The 20,166-nt window shown below is 44.1% G+C and overlaps 2 protein-coding genes across 2 annotated transcripts; one reads left to right on the top strand and one right to left on the bottom strand.

The window, feature by feature from the left end:
- The first annotated feature begins 148 nt into the window (after window positions 1-148).
- Window positions 149-3,546, top strand: LOC121188974 (non-histone chromosomal protein HMG-14A-like). The gene is made up of 6 exons (XM_041048946.1): window positions 149-289; window positions 1,253-1,279; window positions 1,469-1,498; window positions 2,251-2,298; window positions 2,412-2,531; window positions 2,638-3,546. Exons 1-6 carry the CDS (start codon window positions 275-277, stop codon window positions 2,683-2,685), a joined length of 288 nt encoding a protein of 95 aa, XP_040904880.1. The 5' UTR covers window positions 149-274; the 3' UTR covers window positions 2,686-3,546.
- A 728-nt stretch (window positions 3,547-4,274) lies between these two features.
- On the bottom strand, window positions 4,275-18,653 carry LOC121188934 (terminal nucleotidyltransferase 5C-like). The gene is made up of 4 exons (XM_041048879.1): window positions 18,348-18,653; window positions 17,721-18,020; window positions 14,629-15,191; window positions 4,275-4,404 (listed from the first exon to the last, which is right to left on the bottom strand). Exons 1-4 carry the CDS (start codon window positions 18,651-18,653, stop codon window positions 4,275-4,277), a joined length of 1,299 nt encoding a protein of 432 aa, XP_040904813.1.
- Between the last annotated feature and the right edge of the window lie 1,513 nt (window positions 18,654-20,166).

Raw genomic sequence — 20,166 nt, 5'->3', positions numbered from 1 at the left:
TGCCTGCAAGAAGCCATTCGCGCAGACCCCAGAACATCACCGGCTCCAAAATTCCAAGTGTTCTGCAGCCCCGAATGGCGTCACCTGATTGGCTGAGGGCCTATCAATCATGCCTTTAGCCGCACCCCTCCCCCCATTCAACCACTCGCCTCTCTGTTCCAGTGTGTTTACTACACTGCCGAGCATAAGGGAGACACTCGTCTTCACATGCACTGAACCCACTAAGAAAAACAGTTTTTAGTTGTATTTGTAAGAAAACCTCCAAGAGATCAGCATGCCCAAGAGAAAGGTACGTATTCTCAAAATAATAAAAATTGTTTGAGGGGGATATCAGCCATTAATGCAATGCAAACGATTGTGAAGACATCCCTCTGAGACATTACTTAATTATAACGCAATGTATAATCGTTATTCATCGCTGATAATTTTTGCCTATTTTCTAGATATAATGTACATTTTTTATGTGTAAGAATGAATATTTTCCTGCTCGGACACGGCCTTTAAAACGCGTTTTCATGTGAGAGCCGCTGTCCTTTGGGGAGTCAGAAGTCTCTTTCGGTCTCCATGCAGTTAAAGCACAAGCAGCAGCCATGCTTTGCAGCTCTTGTCCACCTTCGTCGCCGACCTACCGAGAACAAACGCTTCACTTATCGCCATTTCGCCACCAAACCGGCCAAAAGTGCCGCCAGAAAATGCTTTAGTGCCTTTACTTTGCATTTTGACCGCAAAAACAAACATTCGCCGTCGCGTTTCGATAAAATTATATATTTTCTCTCTTTGTTCATAGTCCCAAATGGCTGCGATGGCGTGGCTCTTCCGCCTGGTGGCGCGCATGAGCCTTAGCAGGTCCCTCCCCCTTCTCAAAGACTCCCGCGCCAGCTTTCAAATCTGAGCTTCATGCATTGAATGAGAGAAAGAGATGGGGGAGTGAAAGGGAAAAGCAGGGCCTGGGCCCTCAAAATATGGCTCCAGAGGGCCGCATGGCTGAGCTCTCACAGCCCATTACCGAAATCATGCATTACCCTGACATTCCTGGGCTCTAATCCATTAAATCTGGCTGTATTTGAAATAAATTTTTGTTTTCAAGTGAAACTAAAAAGTTTTTTCAGCAGGTCTGTAATCACCCGTAATATGCACCTGAAGCGTTTAGCAGCCGTTTCCTGTTAATATAAACGCCAGTTAAACTCTTAATGATGCTACTTGTGAATTTTTTTCTGTTTTAACCTGTTATATTTGTGTTTTTTGGACACAGGGAACAGAAGCAGGAGAAAAGGAGGAGGTAAGAGGGGGGCACGTTAAGCAACACCTCATACATGTGATAAAGATCAAATTTTAATCAGTATATGTGGAATATGTATGGGCATTGTGTAAAAGAAGGCACTTCAGTATTGAATTCAAACGTGTGCTTCCTGAATACAGTATCAATCAAAATAAAAGCCTGTTGATAACCGTCTTTGTTGTGTTTCAGCCCCAGAGGAGATCAGCTCGGTTATCAGCGGTAAGAAGACACACACACAATGTCACTAAACTCGTTTACATCAACACAAGCAGTTAATCAACACGTAAAACGCAGCGTAATTCTTAAAAGTAGTTTCACACAGGTAACTAATTAGATCAAGCCAAACGCTGCTTTTAGAAAAGCAAGAACAAGTATATAAATATGTACTTTTTCTTTTTATGAATACTTTAGTTGGGTTGGTTGCAGTACAAAACTGAAAAACATGTTACTTTTATATTCGGAAGCTAAAGAATTACTAAATAATATTTCTGTAGCGCTTTGGGTAGTAATAAAGTCAGCAGAAGTACCTCAGAGGTGACAAAATAAATTATTACACAATTAAAACTTGGTTTATAAACGTTAGCGAAAGTAAAAACTGCAGGGCCATGCGCTGAAAACAGCTGCACATATATTCACTTGTAATACTAACTAAATACCAATAGCTGGCATAATAGAGGGTATCAGAATTATTGCTTTCAGTATCTTTATATTGTCTAAATTCCTTAATTAGTTGATTGAAGGACAGTCTTATTAATGTAATGAAGCCTCTGTCAATGTATTCAATAAAAGGTTTGCTTTTAGGGAACATTTTAGACTTTGGTTCTTTGTCAACCATTTAAAAAAAAGAAACTTAAGGCAGTCAAAGTCCTCTAGTGTCCTTAGAACAATAAGGAAAAGCGTAAACTGGCAAAGAAAGTGCTTTAGTGTGTAAGTGTAGCTGTTTCTTTATTCCTTTCCCTTTCTTTTTGCAGAAACCGGCCCCACCCAAGCCGGAACCAAAGGTCAAGAAGGCAGCAAAGGTAGGAGATACTAGCACCCGATTCTGAGTTAACTTACACTGAACAATAGTAGGAGACACAGGTAGTGTGTGAATCTTTAGCCTGCTAAACAGCTTGTCCTGTTGCCACTGCAGAAAGAAAAGGCTGTGAACGATAAGAAGGAGGACAAGAAGACCAAGAAGGCAAAGGAGAACGCCGAGGCAGAGGCAAACGAGGAAAACCACTCTGAGAACGGAGAGGCCAAGACCAACGAGGTGAGTGCACGAAAAAGTTCTCAGCCGCAGGAGAAGTAGGGCATTACAAACTTCAGAATGACAGCATCAGAAGTTTTGACCTTGGCTCGTCTTCTGTGTCCCACAGGTGGAGGCAGCCCCCGAGGAGGCCAAGGAGGAGGCCAAGTCCGAGTAGCACCACTGCCCAAGCTTCCTCCTCCTCTACAATCCCTCCCCCCCGAGCCCCCCAGCCAGCCAGCCAGCCCCCCCAAGTCTCTCACATGGTTTCCCTCCAAGGCGTATTGTTAACAGAGGAATATTTTTATCAATGATTTTATAAGTATCCGTACAGATTTTTAGCACAAAAAGCAAAGCTGATTATGGAGCGCCTTGCAGATTTGCAGTGGTCATATCAAGTGTCTGCAAGCAAGATGAACACACTAAAATCTTTTTTAAATGGCATTTCATGATTGTTGAAGGCTTGTTTGGTGTAGAAAGTGCGTCCCTGCCGGATTGGCTATGTTGTGAGTTGTGTATTCCTGTGTTTTTCCGCCCTTCCCCAATCCCCCCCTCCCTCCTCCTTCCTTCTTCTTCCTCCACAGATTAGACCTTCCTCCCCCTACAGTTCAGCCTTTATCCATGTTTTATTAACGGTTCAGCCATGTTAATGTGGGTGATTCTTTTAGACCTCTAAATGTGCAGTGAGATCCCTTTGCTTCTGTCTCATGGTCTTGTTTTTTTTTTTTTTTTTTTTCATTGAAATCGTGTTTTAAAAAGAAAAAAAAAGCGTGTTGAAGAGTGTTGTCCATAAGAAAGAGGAAGACGAACATGTGAAACATTCCGGGAACAGCGTTTGCCTCCGACCTGTCTCCTCGACGACCCTGCGTGTAAAACAGCTCCTGCTCCATCCACGCTGTCATGTCAGCTTTTCTAAACACTCTGGTTTTTTTAAAACGATTGAATTTGGAAACCTTCTCTGACAAATGCAGGTGTCTGGTCCCTCTCTTATGTTCTGAAATTCTCTTAATAAAAAGAAGTCCTGGGAATTTTCCTCGAATCACTGTCTCGAGTTTTTCTTTCAGAGATTTTGCATTACATGATAGAAGCCGAAGCTTTTATATTATTGCCAGTATCTACAACCACAGTCACCTTCGGTAATAGCTCAGAGTGTGCAGCTTAAAACTCCAGCACTCATTTTGTAAGTAATTGCAACAGCATATCATGTCGATATTAAATTTTTAAAGCTACGTTGTGGCCTGCAAACCTGTACTCAACCAAATTCATACACAGTCTCCATTATTAACTACATGTGAGAGCTTTTCAGTGTTTATCTGTATAAGGAGATGTGTAATCAGACCATTAATGCACATGATTGCATTCATTTTAATAAACATGGGACTTGGAGAACAGGATTCAGACCAGCGGTGTCCTCAGACTAAATAAAACACGTCTTTAATGCAGTTTCACTGTAGACAAATCCAACATTTCCTTTGAGAGTCAAGCTGAAGGATTTAGATTCTTACCAGAGGCCATTTATTTTATATTTGCTTTGTCTTACTTACACAGTGGAAGTTTCCTCCAGACTGAAATCAGTGTTAGTTAGCAGAGGATTTGGATCTAGATCATTATGTCCACTGTAGACTTCAAAGCAGTGTGTTTAATGCCACAGATCTGATGCTGCAGGTCCACAGGGAGGTCAGGTAAGCAAAAGGGCACCAGCTGGGGATACTAGTCCAAGATTCCCTGATTAAGGAGTGTGTGTCCTCCTGGGAGACATTCTCCCTTTCATTCATCATCCTTAAAGAATGACTCGTCCTTGTTGTGAATCACTAACATGTTCAGGTAAAGGATACGATACTCAACCACTGAATGAAGGCCTCTGGTGAAGCCTGTATCTTCTATGTCCCCGCTGTAGCTTCACGAGAATGAAGGAAGTTATAACACTCCTCCAACAGAGGCTGAAAGCCACTAAAAGGGACAGTGTCCATCCATCCCCTTCAGGCTTCACACACTCACATTCAACTCTACATGAACTCAAGTGTGAGCGTTGTGACCCATTATCAACCTCAACTCTCAAACAAAATGTCACCAGTTTATTTAGCAACATCATTTAAAGACGGCTCCATATTTAGTTTTCTTGTGTACAAAGCTGCATGCATCAGTTCATGGTAGAAGCCCGACAGGAGCAGGCATGAGAAAATGCATGTAGTCTATGAAGCAAACACAGAATGAAAAGCCTTTCACTGAGCTTTGTGTGTGTGCATTTGCCTCCAGCACTGACAGCTTGTAGATGTCCATGTGTATGCATGTTTATTGGATTCTTTCAAGCCCGGGCCTCACTCTGCTGTGCATTAAAAACATGCAGGGAGGCGTCTTTGTGATTATAGAGTGAAAACGATCTGTAATCCCCTTCCTTTTTAAGGATCTGATTAGCTGCAGCTGTCTGCTGCAGGCCCTGTGCTTTACACGCTGCTGCAGCTATAAGCGTTAGTTTAACCGTGAATCACTTGCTGAAATGTCCACAGAAAATGACGCTTTGTTCGTTTTCGACTTTTCTTCCGCTATTTTGTGCAGCAGTTGCAGCTGCTCTGACCTGCATTGTCATGGCCGAGCACCGGGCTCCATTTTGTCGATATTTGGTTGTGTTGCACAGCCTTATTGCACCGGGGCGCCTCTAGATGGCGGCCTTGTCTCATCTTCCTCCCTGCAAACACAGAGGAGCCGTGCTCACAGCGCCGTGTGGAGCTCTGATTAACCTTACTTTCTATTAGCTGATGTATTAAAAGTGTCATTATTTTTCCTGAGGCACATTACTAGGAATCATTGAATAACAGGAGGCAGGTCATAAATTTCATCATGGAAAAAAAACAAAAAACTTCAAACACTCAGAAGTGGATCCCTCCGAGCTTTCATCTCCCCTTCATACTTTCATTTAATCCTTTGTCACCATCATCTGTTTGATACATTTACCTTCCTGTCTAACCCGTTAAACCAGGCTGTTCAATTAAGGCAGTTCTCAGGCCCAGGCTATCAGTCCAGCATCCTCAGTGTGAGATCTATTGACAAAGTGCAGCGATGTGAGGGGAAAGTAAAGGAAATACATTATTGATCTGACAGAAAGTTTCAGATCTCAGCCACAGTGGTCTCTCTCTCTCTCTCTCTCTCTCTCTCTCTCTCTCTCTCTCTCTCTTTCTTTCTTCTTTTTTTCCCGCACCACCTTCTTTCATCTGTGCAGTCCTTGTGATTTCCCTCAGCTCTTACACCTTCACTGATCGCTCCATTCATCCTGTCTCCTGTGATCAGCCCTCTGACTCGTTAACGGCTTTCATACTGAGACGCAGACAAAACACACAAATGCGAGCAGACACACACGGCCCCTCTCCTAAGACACCCCGACATCAAAGAGCTAATTACTCCAATATTATTTTATGTTTGGTGTGTGTGTGTTTGCTGCATGGTCTGCCTGAACTGAATGTTTGTCTGCATGCTTAGCTGTCTGTCTGACCATCTGCCAGCCTGCCTGCTTGTCTGCTGTGTATCCTCTTCTGTCTCCTTTCATTGTCTAGCCTGAGTAACCACAAGGGAGCTGTGCCCCAGCCGCGCACAAACCCCCAGCGCGCACCCTCATCTCTCTGATGGGTTATGAAATGTTGACTAAAATAGACCATTTTCCCTTTTTAAACATGTGCATATCCTATTCTGCCATCCCACGCATTTCCAGCCCCTGCCTCCTCCCCGCGCTCATCCATTCACATCCACTGTCCACATCACTCTGGTCAAGGTTTAGCACGCAGGAGGGGCGAACGGGTGTTTGTGTGTGAGGGACCGTGCGTGTTTGCACATACCCACACCTTCCCCTGTGCGCTGGTGTGTGTAGTAGAAAGATGGGGGGAGGGAGGGAGGGAGGGAGGAAACTCTTGGTGTAAAAGATGTGGATGACCTTTTACGAGGAAGTGATTTAAATGATGTCCTGTCGTCGCCAGGGACACTACTGTGTGAATGTGGATGAGCATTTGTTGTGGAAAGGACGTCATAGTTTTGCACATGCTCACACACATACACACACATGATAGTAAGAGGACAATACGCACATACAAGTTGCCAACAGGTACATATTCACATTTTGTGTGGGAAAAAAAAAGTCAAATGTCCTCCCTCCAGTCTGGACCTTAGCGATGCCTGAAATGAACAGATGTTTAGTGACAAGGTCCTCTAGTATTCTACTCTGAGAGGATGTCACTGTCTGGCTGTCTTAAATTGTTTGTGTTCGACTGTTTTGTTTATCTGCTAGGCCCACTGCACTCTACGGGGGTGGGATGTACAAGAGCGAGTGAATGGGAAGAGGCAGGGTGAGAAGGAGAGGAAGAGAAAGTACCGGGAGGTGAAGGAGGGAGGGGGCAAAGAGAGGAGAGGAAGTGTGCAGGGGGAGAAGAGCTGGATGCAGATGGGGATCTATTCTCTCCACGCACGCAGACAAGATGGAAATGAGTGGGCGTCTGTGACGTCAATCAGTGTAGACACAGACACACACACAGACACACACACACACACTGAAAAAAATGTTTTGTTGAATTTACTCAATTTTAATGTTGAAAGTGGTTGCATGCAATACATTCATCTAAATCTAGACATATTTTTTAAGTTGGCTGTACTAGTAATTTCAAATAAATTATATAAGCACTTTCGGCTCGAAAATTCTGAGTATTTGTTACTTTTTTGTATTTCCTTAGTAATTCTAACTAAACCCATGTTTAATTTACTTAAATTCATTATGTAATTCATATATTGTGGTTACAGAATTTGTTATTGTGCTTTAAATTAAATTGTTTTATTCTGCATTATGTAAAATATATTAATTCAATTCACAATTTTATTTAAAACAATCAAAATGCATATGTAGATGTGGGGGTGGCCGAGAAACCCGGTATACAACAATGAGTTGTGGCAGTGTGGAGCAATTCCCAATTCCATTTTATTTGACAAAATTAGAGTCTTGTTCAAAAACTCCACAGTAAAAAAAATGCACATTGGGCCAACCAGAAAGATAAAAGTAAGCAAAAAAGGGGAAAAAAATTCTCAAGAGCACTTCTCAAGAAGAACCAAAATAATTAAATTGTTTCATGCTACTGTCACAGGGAGACCCCGTGCACTAAAGTAAGGCACATGTGCAGCACATGTGCCTTACATGTGCTCTTTCTCAGGTAGAGTTTATCAGAATGTTGATCCTGGTGTGAAGTGCTGGTGGTGATGTGTGTGGTATGAACATTTGGAGGAGGGGGTGAAGGAGAGAAGTCACACTGTGATCGTGTATTTGATTCACTGAATTTAAATTGTGTTGACATGTCTCCTTTGTTGCACTTCTTCCTCTGTCAGGCCAGGAACAGCCAAACCAGAGCTGGAGCGGTCCATTTGGTTAAATAGGGGGTTCACAGGGGAAGAAACCAAGTGTGGTAGAGTGGGAGGGGTGTTTTGTCTTTTGTGGTGAAATGACCTGTATAAGTATCTTGTTTAAAAAGAAATATGTGTTTTTAAAGTAAGTTTAACTGAACTTCTATTTGATAATATGTTATTTAGTATTGGGATTATTGTAAGCATGCTGGAAGAGATAATTGTTATCGATTTCTTGGTGCAGTCCACCAGTATAAAAGTGAGGAGGCTGTGGTGGCCGGAGCCTAAAGGAAAGAAGCACAGCTCCTGAACACAGCTCCAGATTATAGCTCCTGCCATGTGCCCAAACTTTAAGGGTATAGCCAGAAAAGCAGTTTAGAGCGAATTCTTTTGTTCTGTATTATTTTGATTCTTCTTGAGAAGTGCTCTTGATAATTTTTTTCCCCTCTTTTTGCTTACTTTTATCTTTCTGGTTGGCCCAATGTGCATTTTTTACTGTGGAGTTTTTGAAGAAGTCTCCATTTTATTTTTAAATAAAATGGAATTGGGAATTGCTCCACACTGCCACAACTCATTGTTGTATACCGGGTTTCTCGGCCACCCCCACATCTACATATGAATTTTGATTGTTTTAAATAAAATTGTGAATTGAATCAAAATATTTTACATATGTAGAATAAAACAATTTAATTTGAAGCACAATAACAATTTAGCTAACCACAATATATGAATTAAATTGCGTGCAACCACTTTCAACATTAAAATTGAGTAAATTCAACAAAACATTTTTTTCAGTGCACACACACACACACACACACACACACATATTGAGACACTCCCCTCCTCTTCCACTCCCATGCTAATACATGCTTCACTGCAAACAGCAGCAGTACACAGGCATAAACATCAGCACACACAACCCCCCCGCCCCCCCCCCACACACACACATACTCTACTCCCCTCACTAAATAGAAATATGAGCGCACGCACATTGAGACACGCAGATCTGAGTTTCATCTCTGACCTAGCTGATAATATCAGGCTATCATCTCTGTCAGTCTGTCAGTCACACAGAGTGTTTTTGGTGCCACAGAGAGTGATGAAAGAAGGACTCAGATCCTTAAGTGAAGTAGAAGAACCAGTATAGTATCATTAAAATACTCAATTACAAGTAAAAGTCCTGCATTAAAAAAGGTCCAACTGCTTCAGACAGTATTCAGACCCAATCCCTCTCTCACTTTATTTTGTTGTACCTTAAATTGTAAATGGATAAAATTGTCATTTTTGCCCCTCAGTCCACACTCAATAACCCATGATGATGAAGTGTTTTTATAGATTTTTGTACATATAAAAATAAAAAACGGAAATCCCACATTTACAAAACTATTCAAACCTTTAATTCAGTCCTTTGAAGAAGCCTCTTTGGCAGCGATTACAGCTTTGAGTCTTCTTGGCTTAGTCTCTACAAGCTTTGCACACCTGGATTTGGGCAGTTTATCCCATTCCTCCTGGCGGATCCTCTCAAGCTCTGTCAAATTGGATGGGAAGCTTCTGTGAACTGTCATCTTCAGGTCTCTCCACAGATGTTCTACGGGGTTTAAGTCTTGGCTTTGGCTGGGCCACTCAAGGACAGTCAGAGACTTGACCCAAAACCACTTCAGTGTTGTTGTGGCTGTATGCTTCGGGTCATAGTCGTGCTGAGCGGTGAACTGACAACTCAGTCTCAGGTCGCGTGCAGGTTTCCTTGAAAGGTATTTGGCTGCACTCATCCTTCCCTCAGACCAGTCTCCCTGTCCCTGGGTTTCTCAGTGGCCAGGGAATGTCCAAACTTCTTCCATTTTACAATTATTGAGGCCACTGTGTTTAGAAATTGTTTTCTAAGATTCTAAGGAAATTGTTCATGAGGTTCTATAGAGTATTATTTGGACCTCATGGTTTGGCTTTTGTCCTGACATGCAGTATGAATTGTGGACCTCATATACACAGGTGTGTGCCTTTCTAAACTATGTCCAATCAGTTCGGTTTGCCTCAGGCAAAGGAGTGCTACAGCAGAGGGTAATAATAAACTGATCTTCACATCCAAAACCAGTCTCCCCTTTTTTTTCTCTCATTTTTTAAGGCCCCATGATTCAGAAGCTGTATTATCATTTACATAGTGGCACATGGGCTGCTGTGTGAAGTTAAACAATTTGTAAACCTCTTTACCAGCCGGCTGCATGTACAGCTGTGCTGCCTGCGCTGCCTCGCTCATCTGTACCCCTCTCTGTGTTGTAAATCTGCCTTTCTGTCCGCCTGATTGATCGCCTGTTACGTAAGCTTGTTTCTTCGTCACATGGCTAACATTACCATCCATTATGCTGCATTTAGTTTGCATAATTAACAATGTGAGGTCTCAGTGACCCACAGGTTGGATTTGATACCTGAGAGAGAGATAGTACAGACACCATTCAGGAAACATAATCGTCTCAAACTAAATTCTGCATCAGTGCACAGTGTGGATGGGAGTTAGAGGAGTAAAAGCAATTATGGTACGATTTTGAGCCTGAAAATAGCACAGATGGGTTGAAGTTGTAAGTGGAATAACAAAGTAATATGAATGACAGGTTCAGCTCCTCAAGATTTTCTGATTCAGGCTCCATATATGGCATGTATTTGGCAAGTTGCCTTTAAGAAATCATCCATCCATGTCACAGCGTCGTGACGACACAGACTTCTATCTAGAGAAATGAAAAACTATTTTTGAAACACTCCTCACTGCCTTCCCAATTTCACTTTTAAGGATGAATTAGCAGACAGAGTGAGAGTGCATCAATTTCAATGTGGGGTGTGTGTGTATTTCTGATTAGGGCAGAATGGAGGTGTGTGTGTGTGTGTGTGTGCGTGTGTGTGGTGGGTGGCATTAGAACTAAAGATGCAGCAGCCACTTGCCTTGCCAATTGCTCTATTTCTTTGAATCAGTGGTTTTCTTGGCTGTTTTTCATCAAGGTTTTTATCCTCTTGTACCCTCAGCCAGAAGGGGGACTGAGTCATAGCAGTCAAGGAAGCAGGTGGGTGGGAGGCACACAGTGGGTGGGGGGTGGGGGGTGAGGAGAAAAAGGTAGAGGACGTGGGTGGTACGGGTTAAGGGGAGGGGAGGGGAAGATTGTAGTGAATGAAAAAAAAAATTATGAATGGTGATGACTGGTGTATTAATACACATCCATTTTATTAAATGGTGTTCATCAGTCACAGAAACAGAAATTCGGTCTGCAAAGGAACATAACACGCTCCCAAATGATTACAGTTTTCTGTTAATTATGTGTCACTAAGTGTTTTGCAGTTGCAGGTTTATTTAATGGTGACAACTGCATTTTAGATTGGTTTTCAGAAACATAGCCCTCACATGACACTTTAAAGGTTGCTGGTAATAGACAGAAAGTTACAGAGGAATTAATTTCGATAATAAGATGAAAGGATTCAAACGGATTGGCTGGCAGCCATAATTGTCTTGATTCACGCTTTAGATAGGGCAATGCGTTTCATCCTGTAAGCTTCTACTAACCAGAACCTGATGCTCTGGTTTTGATTTATGCCGCAGAAGCTGCGTCTCCCCACAAGCCAGTCCTATTCTAACTTCGAGGTACGGAAAGATTTGTTAATCTGAGCAAATAAAAATCTTGATTGTTAAACTTGTAAAACCTGTATGAATGGTACAGAGAATACACTCCGATCAATTGCATTGGCCAGAGCATGTGAGAGACAGAGGGAGAGAAAGACAGATGTGTGGGTGATGTTCGCTTTCTGTCTCAGTGAGTTTGAAAATGTTTGTTGAGGGTGGACGGGTGGGCAGGCCATTAGGAAAATTAATGTGCATGCAGCTGTGTGTCTGCACACACTTGTATATATGTGTGTGTGTATGTGTGTGTGTGTGCTCCTGCTCTGACATCACTGCTGCCGTCACTGCAGCCACCTCACAGTGACTCCCTTGTGACTGAAGGCCTGACAACCTCCCACGCTCTCCCCATCAACTCCCCTGCTCCTGCTCCCCTCGCCACGCTTTATCTATAACCTCACCCCCACCCCCACGTACTCTCCATCCTTTGCTTTCTGTCTCCCTCTCTACTCTATACTTGCATCCATCTAACCATCCATCTCTCTGTCCACTATCTTTCTCTTTTCATTTCACCCACCTCCTTTTTCTTTTTGTTTTCATCTCTCTCCCCCTCATTTGGTGTGTGGGTCTTCCCTGTCTTCCGTCATGCTCTCTGCGCCCACAGTGCTGCCTGTCTCTGTCTCTATGGAAACCCAGAGTGGACAAGAGTGGCTCAGAGGTCTGTGAGACACTGATACAGACCCTATTAGATCACACGCTCTCTTTCTCTCCCAGAGAGCCACATGCTTGCAACCTTGTGCACATATGTGCAAGCCTATATTGTGTGTAAATAGATGGTGTGTGACCATGGCACTACTTACGATCACACGAGCCTCCCCCACTCCCAGCAGAAAGAAACACCCCACCTCCCCATGTGCCAATGACCTGTCAGTGGTGTGAAAAAGGAGGAAAGCATGGAGGCAACAAGGGAGTAAGGCGGGAGCTGGGTTATTTCATTATACTGTAGGTCTCTTAAATTACTAGGTGGAGAGGGGCACCACCTGATACCACCTCTGCACACATATTCCCATCTGAAACGCACACACGCATGCCCGCACGCACAAATATACGCACACAGAAAAAGACACACTGTCTCTGGCCCCCCTCCTCTCCTGTCTCCCCCTTTCAGTCTCACACCTCACGAACCATATTCTCCCCACATTTACACATTGTTGAGCCTTCTGTGTTGCGTAGACCGTGCGTCATTCAGGTCCAAACACATCTGAAGGACAGGTGATTTGCGATAAGAGGCTTCACACAGACAGAATTTCACAGCTTTGGGTCGCTCTCCTGGGCACCATCGTGATTTGACGGTCACGCTTAAGTGGATCATTGCAGAGGGTAATCATGGGGAGGACACGTAAGCTGTGCAGCATGTCATTTTGGGGAAAAGTGGAAGTGTGTGTGTATGTGTGTGTTTGGGGGGCGGGGGGTGTGGGGGAGGGTGCATGAGAATGATATCGGATTTCTTCTTCTCTTTAAAGTCAAAGCTTAGCTGCTTTGAAAGAAGTCAATTCCTCTCGCATCTGAAGGTTTGTTGAGTTTCCCCTTTATTTTTATCAAAATGTACATGAACAAATTACAACAAAGGACTACATTAAAGAAGACATCAAAACGGGCAGCAATAACAGGGGTCAACAACTGAACACACACCCAACCCAGCCCCAAGCCCACCCCATTAACACCCCCAGTGCAGTGAGATAAAGACATGCCAATGATGTCTCACATTTAGGCACTTGATTTCCCTACCGAACCATCTTTGGTCATAGTTGCCGTTGCACGGTTTTAAACTCAAAACAGGTTTGAGGTGGATTTGAACTTGTTGATTCTGACTGAGTGAATTAGAGAATGCTGATTCATGTTGAGAGGAGTCGTACAAGTTTAAATGTAATATCCCACAGTTTAGACAGATCTGCACCTGCCATGTTTAGAGATGACCCAAAGATGGTTATAACCTGACCACCTCCATAGAGTAAACTTTAGCATTAGATAAATCAACACTAGATGGTACAGTACTTCACATGATTACAGAAAAGACTCCACAAGGGAAAGAAATCAAGCACTACATCTTAACACAGTTTACCTGAAAACAATGCAGTGTATTCGCACACAATATACTGTAATCAATACTCTGTACAGTCTATTGCAAAGGCATTGTTGTTGGCATTTTTCTGTAGGAACTAACCAGTCTGTTTACCACTGAGTATTATCTTGGAAAGTCTTGCAAAAATAGATAAATTTTTTATTAAATTAAAAAGCCTTTGCTTTGACTTCGGGATATGATCTTTATATTTAGCTTCTCATGCATCGTCTAACTTTGTGTGCATACAGTCTCCTGTACATTTCTCAGTATGTTTGCATGTAAGTGTATTTGCGCGTACGTGTTGTGCATGTATGTGTGTGTTCTGATGAAAAGTACTGTACACACTGGTAGACTTGTCCCTCAGTATTTTTTTTTTTCAGAATACACCCCCTTCAGTAAAGGAATAACAAAGTTACATTAAACTGTTTATGAAGCATAGTAGTCACACAGTATTTGGCAGTGAGAGAACAGTCCTAATTTATCCATGCACAACATCAACCACAGGCAAGATCCACATTCTGAACAAACCCATTAAGAACAACACAGTAAGAACATGAAAAGAGTGTACAAGAATTCAAGAACCTGGAAGTGTGTTTGCACGTGTGTCTGTGTGCATGGTTGTGTGTGTGTGTGTGTGTGTGTGTGTGTGTGTGTGCGCGTGTGCGTGTGCATGGTTGCATGTGTCCGTGTGTGTGTGTGTGAATGTCAACAGCACAGTTGGTTTCCCAGGGAGACCAAAGGGCTATGACTCATGCAGTGCATACAGCATTTTCTGGAATTTTAACAATATCGGAAGAATTATTATTTTCCCACAAAGCCCAGATAATTACATATAATCATATTAGAACCTTACAGAGTACTCTGGGAGTTTACTGTAAAAACCCACTCAATCCCACCCCCACAGGTCTATTATAGACCAAACAGTTTATCCCTGGATTATATTTCCATTCTCTGGCTCTTTCTTCATGGCAAGCACCTTCCCCTTGCTCGATTTTGTGTGTTTGTGTGTGTTTTAGACTAGTCCAGTCTGTGTGTGCAGGTGTAAAGGGTAAGGTTGGTAAAGCAGAGCTGATCCCCCCTGGGGTATGTAGTAGCTGCAGTAGCTGGGTTCTGCTAGATAGGGGGCACTGTGCTCGGCAAGGTACGGGGCAGGCTGGTAGAAGCATGTCACATGGTCTGTGTTGGGGATAATGTTCTGCTCTCCTAGAACCTTCAGTGCCAGCACTGTGATCATATTCAGGGTCTGGCGCCTCTCATGTCCCATCAGACACACTGTGCTGTCGTCTACCACACGGCGCAATGTCATCAAGTACTGGTACTTGCTTCTTTCCTCGCCGATGAAGTGGTTCTTCAAGTAGGACAGGATCTTCCTCTGCTGCTCCTGCACGTCAGGGAAATCGATGAAAAAGCGTGAGCACATATAGCGCTCCAGTGTCTTTATCTGAGTCTCGCTGGCTGGTCGGTAGTCCCTGACCAACAGGTTGCTGTATTTCAACAAGCCACCACCTCGAATCTCCTCTGGGTTCCTGGTAGCAATTAGGCGGTAGCGCAGGTGGTCCATGGCTGCCTCAAAGTCACCGTACATGCTCTCTGCCAGGACCTCAACAGCAGGGACCGAGCCAGATGCACAAGGAGCACTGCTCTGTTCAGGCGTGTCTGCGGTTACCTTAGGGGCCTCTTTGTTCTCAGGCACGGAGCTGGATGCCTCATCGGCTTTTGGAGGGGCGGATTCCCTTGGGCCTCCAGACTGAGACTGAGGCAGCACATGTGAGGTGGAGCTCGGGATGGTGATTGGAAAGGAGACAGGCTCTGCAACCCGAGGCTGCGACGAGATATAATCTTGTTCCTTTTTATCCTCCAACTGCAGGAGAGGAACTCGTGGCTGAGGGGAGGACTCTTTAATCTGTTCCTGGCTGTCTGTGTTCAGTATCAAAGGCTCCATGTCTGAAGATACCTGAGGTACAAGGTCCTCTGACTCCACTGGCGGAGTGAGGCAGAGGAGGGGAGGGCTGAGGCAGGGGGAAGGTGGGGTAAGACAGAGTGGAGGAGGGCTAAGGCTGAGCATGGGAGGAGTGAGGTAAGGAGGTGAGCTGAGGCAGGATGAGGTAGGGCTGAAACTCAGGGTGGGAGAGCTAAAGCTGGTAGAGAGGCTGATGGTGCTCGGCATCGGAGATGAAAGGCAATGAGAGGGAGGGGTCAGACATGGGGGAGGGCTGAGGCTGGGGGGCGAGGGAGTGAAGCAGGGAGGGGAGAGACTGAGTACGGGAGGGGTGAGACAGGAAACAGGAGGGGTGACACAGTGGGAGGAGGAGGGAGAACTGAGTGTGGTCTCTTGTGGGCTGCTGTCTGGCTGATTCAAGTCCATCTTTTTGGTCTGCTGTTCTCTGTTTTCCTCTTCATCGCTGAGCTCAACTTCTGAGGTATGTGGAGGTTCTTGGGTGTTTGAGCTGGACGTATCAGTGTGTGAAACTAGCGTGTCCTCTGAGTCAAGAGGCTCTGATTGTTTGGGTGTAGAGACAGTTTCTGTAGGCGAGGACTGGCTTTGATCAGCCACATGTGTAGATGGTGTCTCCTTTAGGCTCTGAATACTCATCTCACATGAACCCACTGTGATTAGCTGAGAAGACGATGGCTCTTGAGGTAAAGACATGGGATCCACAGCAGAAGTGGAGACTATATCAGGGGCTGGATCAGGAGATGAGGTAAGGTCTATATTTGAAGCTAGTTTACTGGAAGGGTTGGGTTCAGGCTCAGGGTTTGTTTTAGTAGAGATACCGATCATTGCACTAGTCGTAGGGTCTGAAGTGGGAGCTGTTGGCTTTGGGTTAAAGGCTATCTCAGGTTCAGGACTGGGGCAGGGGTTTGGATCTTGACAGGGCGCTATGACAGGTTCGCTTTCAGAGACTGGATTGGGGTAAGGACAGGGAGTAACCTTTCTACACATCCTCCGGGGGGGTTTGGGAGAGGAGTGTTTGAGGACCACCATGTGAGACAGTCTATCTGAGGCCTTACAAGAGGGAGGAGAGGAAGTCTTTTTGTCAGATAAAAGGCTGGGTGGTGCAGGTAGAATATCCTGAGTATCTGGAGGGCTGACAGCATCAAGTATGTTATGGGATTTTTCTGAGTTATCTGTGTGTGCTGTGCTGTGAATCTCCAGTGTGTCCTGTGTGCCAGTAAGCTGTGCGTTGTGACATATGGAAGAGGTGGAGCAGGAATAATCGATACCCTGTGTGTTGTCTATGTTTTTTGACTCTGATTCTAAAATCTCCTCTGTCACGTCACTAGTTTCTGAGTCATTTTTCCTCTCTGCTTGTATCTGCTCTCCTGTCTCCGTTTCTACTTTTCTTTCCTCTGCTAACTGTGTTGCTGTCTTAGCATGTGGAGATGTGATAGTGTCTGGAGTGGACACATGTTGTGTTTTATCTTTTTTACTGGTTCTCTGATCCTCACTGAAACACTTCGAGGAGTCTGTTTTATCAGAGTGCTCTGTGGTGAGTGCTTCTTCTGCCAGGTTTAAAGACTCAGCCTGGGTTTTGTTTGAGGTTTTTGGCAGCTTGGAATGTCCCATCTGGTCTGTGAGATCTTTCTGTTCATCAGGGGGTTTTCTGTGGTTAGACGGTTCTTTCTGGACAGAGAGTTCCCTGTTCTTTGAATGTGCTGGTTGTTGGCCATCGCAGGCCTGGGCTTGCTCTGTCTGTTCTACCTTTGTAGAGCACTTGGTCTTGTCCGAGAGCTCTGGCTCATGTCTGAGTTCAATCTGACTTGGTGTTTCAGTATTCTCAGAGGTTTCTTTGTTTTCTGACAAACTGTTTATGGATGTCTGGTCTGAGAAGTCGGTCTCGTTTACGTTTTCTCTGTGTTCTGACACTTCTTTCGGCTCTGCAGGTGTTTTCTCTTTGTTGTCTTTTTCCACTTTGGAGGTTTTTGTCTGGGTTGAATGATCAGTTTGTTGTGCATGGTCTGTCTGCGACTCCTTTCCATGCACTTCATCTCTGTGCTGCGTCTGAGCCTCCTCTTTGCTGAATGAGTCTGTACCGGTGGAACTCTCTGTTTCTGGAGCAGTGGCCTGTTTGAGCAGAGAGGGAGAGTCTTTACTCTGATTCTCTTCAGGCTGCTCCTTGAGATCAACCGTTTTATTTTTGTGCTGTGACTCCTGTTGCATGTAGGACTCCAGGAGACGATCCAGAATGATCTGGAAGGAGTCGACGCTGAACTCAAACTGCCTCCTCAACACGCTCACAAATTTGAGCTCCAGATTTTTGCCACTGTTGTTTGAGAGGGAGATGAGGCTCCAGCGGTCGTGTTCATTGAAGACCTTGACCATTTTCTGGACGTAGGCCTCCTTCATTGTTGCGCTGCTGATCCGCTCCCTGTTGACCCCGGCAGGTAGGCAGTCCAGCAAGCAGCCCAGCACTGACTCTTTGATTACCTGTGAGAAGAAGAGGTCAGCAACATGACAGCACAACTAATGATGCAATAATACAGTTACAAATATTAAAATCAGTACTATTGATTCAGCCTCATGGTAAAGTGGTCTACAATTAAATTATAGTTAGGGTAACAATAACATCATTATCAGTATAGCACCCCAAAAATCAATGCTGCAACACTCCAGGGACAGTAGATATTCAACGCCATGCTCAAGGATCATACAGCAGAATGAATGCTGGCTAATGCCGGGGATTGAACCCCAATGCTCACCTCTCATTACAATGACCTGCTTCTTTTTCAATACTAAGCAGTACACTAATCATACCTGGAACTCCTCCTGACTGGGCAGCTCCACTCCAAAGATGATGTCCAGGTCCTTGTAGCTTGTTCCGTTGTCTCGGACGAGGACGTGGCTGGCCGTGGAGCCGTTCAGACGAACATCTCTTACAGTGATTCCCTGCTTCTGCAGCCTGGCCCGAACGGCTATGATGATGTCCCGAGGACGCAGCTCCAGCGTGGGAAAGTTCCCGCGTCCGTGGATCGGAACAACCTCTGACAGAACCTGATGGAGGACCTCCACCTGCTCAGCATTCAGGCTGTGGAACCGCTGGCTGGATTTGGCTTCAGACATGCTGCTGCCCTGGAGGGAGGGAAGAAGGAGGGGCACTAATGAGAGTTTATTACAACTCCCCAACAAAATGTGCTATGTGTTTAACTCTCTTGCTTTCCCTGTCTGTCACACAAACACACACTTAGCACTCGCTCACACTCATATGCTCACTCCCTGCCAGTCTGCTGTCTGTAAGTCACAGTTTGGCTGACAGCTTTTCCACAATGCTAATATAACTGCTGTGTTGACAAGCTGACACATGTAGATGTGCTTTGCATAGATATTCTACCACTGCTCAACCAGATCACAACAAATTAAGAGGAAGTGTTGTTGTTGACTGGAATCACACCGAGTAGTAATTTTATTTACACTCATACAGAATTACTGTGTGAGATAGTAGTAATAATAATAATAATAATAATAATAATAATGATAATGACATGTAAAGACAGACTAAATCTTTGTTTATTGATTGTTTTCACCAGAGGAGCAAGGGTTAAGCTGAATGAGTCATCACCAGCAGACTGCATTAATCACACCAACGTCACTAATTAAAGACACACATCTGTTTTTGTGTCTGCGTGTGCAGCACATGATGTGTATAGATTACAAACAATGGCTCCCACACACATTCGTGTGAGCGCACACAAGCTTTTATATAACAGCTTCTGTAATCTGTAACACAAATTGGAACAAAGTGGGATTTAATATTAGCCATTTATTTTTGTTTGGCTTTCACGTGTGTAATCCTCCTGGCAGTAGCACGTAGCCTCCGTATGCAGACTGTATCAATCAATCTCTACAAACTCTTTTTTATTTTATTTTTTTTAAATAAACCAAACAACATTTTTCCAACTAAGTCAGTCAGAAGAATCTCTGTTGTGTGACTGAGTGTGTGTTTGCGGGCGTGTGTCAAAGTGTTTCAGGGAGTAAGTGCTTGTGTTTGAGTGTGCAACTGTGGTTCATAGCAGCCCATTATGATCTATTGTTTGCTTTAATCAATAGTTGTCACTCAGTACTACAGCTGAATGCTGCTGATTGCTATGATTTGTCAATACTAGCAGGGTAAACATTGGGATACTAATGAGCAGTAATGGGATGCTGTCTGGTAGCAGTGTGTCAGACATCAGAGGGCTATAGTCTGTAACAACCACAAACAATTATTATAGGGAGTGTTTATAAAATTTCCAAACCCCTGTTGCACACACTTCAGCACACAGCACTTTACTACACAGCATCTGTGAAGCTACAAAATTCAAACCTCTGTGCTCACTCAAAGTGTCCTTACCAGAAGACAAAGAAGTTGTATCTGAGAACACAAAGCTCCTAAACAACTGCTGTAAATGAGACATCTGTCTGTGCCCCAGTTTAACAAGGTGAGCTTCAAGTTACAGAAAAGAGTGATCATACATCCAGAGCTGGTAACTACAGTTCCAGATGTTGACACTGGTCATTTATCCAGCGAAACAATGTGCTGAGGATCGAGCCAGAGAGGCACTGCGGGACTGTTTTCCAGCTGCCCCCTGTATCTCCC

The sequence above is a fragment of the Toxotes jaculatrix genome, chromosome 10, assembly GCF_017976425.1.
Source record: "Toxotes jaculatrix isolate fToxJac2 chromosome 10, fToxJac2.pri, whole genome shotgun sequence".
NCBI lineage: Eukaryota > Metazoa > Chordata > Actinopteri > Toxotidae > Toxotes > Toxotes jaculatrix.
This window is presented reverse-complemented; position numbering and strand designations above follow the sequence as displayed.

Excerpts from the sequence above, each read along its gene's own strand:
- LOC121188974 (XM_041048946.1), top strand. Across the intron at positions 1,499-2,250 it reads GATCAGCTCGGTTATCAGCG|AAACCGGCCCCACCCAAGCC; the intron begins GTAAGAAGACAC and ends TTCTTTTTGCAG. Across the intron at positions 2,299-2,411 it reads AGGTCAAGAAGGCAGCAAAG|AAAGAAAAGGCTGTGAACGA; the intron begins GTAGGAGATACT and ends TTGCCACTGCAG.
- LOC121188934 (XM_041048879.1), bottom strand. The coding sequence starts at position 18,653 with ATGTCTGAAGCCAAATCCAGCCAGCGGTTCCACAGCCTGAATGCTGAG. Across the intron at positions 18,021-18,347 it reads CCAGTCAGGAGGAGTTCCAG|GTAATCAAAGAGTCAGTGCT; the intron begins GTATGATTAGTG and ends TTCTTCTCACAG. Across the intron at positions 4,405-14,628 it reads CAACCTTACCCTTTACACCT|CTACAGCGGGGACATAGAAG; the intron begins GCACACACAGAC and ends ATTCTCGTGAAG.